The sequence below is a fragment of the Perkinsus marinus genome (assembly GCF_000006405.1).
Source record: "Perkinsus marinus ATCC 50983 genomic scaffold scf_1104296939758, whole genome shotgun sequence".
Taxonomy (NCBI): domain Eukaryota; phylum Perkinsozoa; order Perkinsida; family Perkinsidae; genus Perkinsus; species Perkinsus marinus.
The window spans coordinates 484,613-485,824 of record NW_003213081.1 but is presented as its reverse complement, the minus strand read 5'-3'; the positions used below and the strand labels follow the sequence as shown (position 1 = coordinate 485,824).

General features: G+C 40.7%; 1 protein-coding gene across 1 annotated transcript in view; it reads left to right on the top strand.

The window, feature by feature from the left end:
- Positions 1 to 295: 295 nt before the first annotated feature.
- Positions 296 to 1,212, top strand: part of Pmar_PMAR029337 (conserved hypothetical protein) — a gene marked incomplete at both ends in the record, with an annotated part of 1,109 nt that continues 192 nt past the window's right edge. Inside the window, one exon of the mRNA XM_002782424.1 lies at positions 296 to 415. Coding sequence (XP_002782470.1) covers positions 296 to 415 — 120 coding nt within the window. The remainder of the gene's footprint in view (positions 416 to 1,212) is intronic.

The window sequence follows — 1,212 nt, the reverse complement described above, 5'->3', positions numbered from 1 at the left end:
TCAAAATCGGTTTTGGAAGTGATTCTCATTCACAATGATGCGTTACCGAATCACTAAGCTGGCCATTGTCAAGTGGTGGGGGAATGTATGTTCGCTCTCCGAAGTTTCCTCACTAATTATAGGAGTTTATATACGAATGTACAGAAGCCGTATAAGAATTTCGTACCTTTCCTCAGCTGAGCTCGAGAGTTCACATTTGATCTCTGGTAGAAGTGTACAGAAACCAACACGAGTTTCTCCAAGTTTCCTCCTTACTGCTACTGTTTTATCCTTGTTGCTGCGTTAGGCCTTCACGATGACCTTCCTCGCTGAGTGGGGCGATCGAAGTCAAATATCGACTATAGCGTTGGCGTCTTCCAAGAACCCTGTGGGAGTCACCATTGGTGGTGTTCTCGGTCATTGCATCTGTAAGGAGGTCGGGCGCGCGCTTTTTGCAATGAGTATTTATGATATCTGTATTATGTATAGCAGTGTGGGGGGAAATATGCACATGGTCAACGGCGTTTGGTGGTAGCATAGGAAAATTGGGAGTATATTTTTTGATTACTAATAATATAAATTACTTGGGTATTCATCGTATAATAGAAGGATCACAGCTCAGTTCGATAGTGGAAAACTCAATTGTGTTGAAAATACGCTACGTGGGAATCCGATATCACGAGTAGCATCTGAGGACGGTAAAGTGTCCGAATTTCTAATGGTTTATGGTATATACTATTCGATTCGGCACACCAAGGAAAATGTGTGAAGTAGAGATTTTTACCCCCTATATATACATTTTTTTGTCATATATTGATTACACGCGCACATTTGCATATACAGTATATGGAAATGTGGAGAATGTTTGTTAGTGTGGTAGGGAAGTTTTGATCACAACGCATGTTTATAGTTGTGGTTACATTATATATGATATATATTTTCGAATTGTTTTTCACTAATCTCGGAAAATAACGCACATTTTTTTACATTTTTTGTCTTTTCGAAGTGCCACGCACTGTACTATAGCAGGTACGGGAATCGCGGTGATTGGTGGGAAACTGTTGGCGAGGCAAATCTCCGAAAGACATATTTCTCTTGCTGGTGGAATCTTATTTTTAATATTTGCGATCACTTCCGCGGTGCTGGGCGTTGAGGACGACCCTGTGAGAGCTGTTGGGGAATCTGTTCATGTTAGATGAGATTTCGCAACAAAAAAGTTTTATGACGATATTG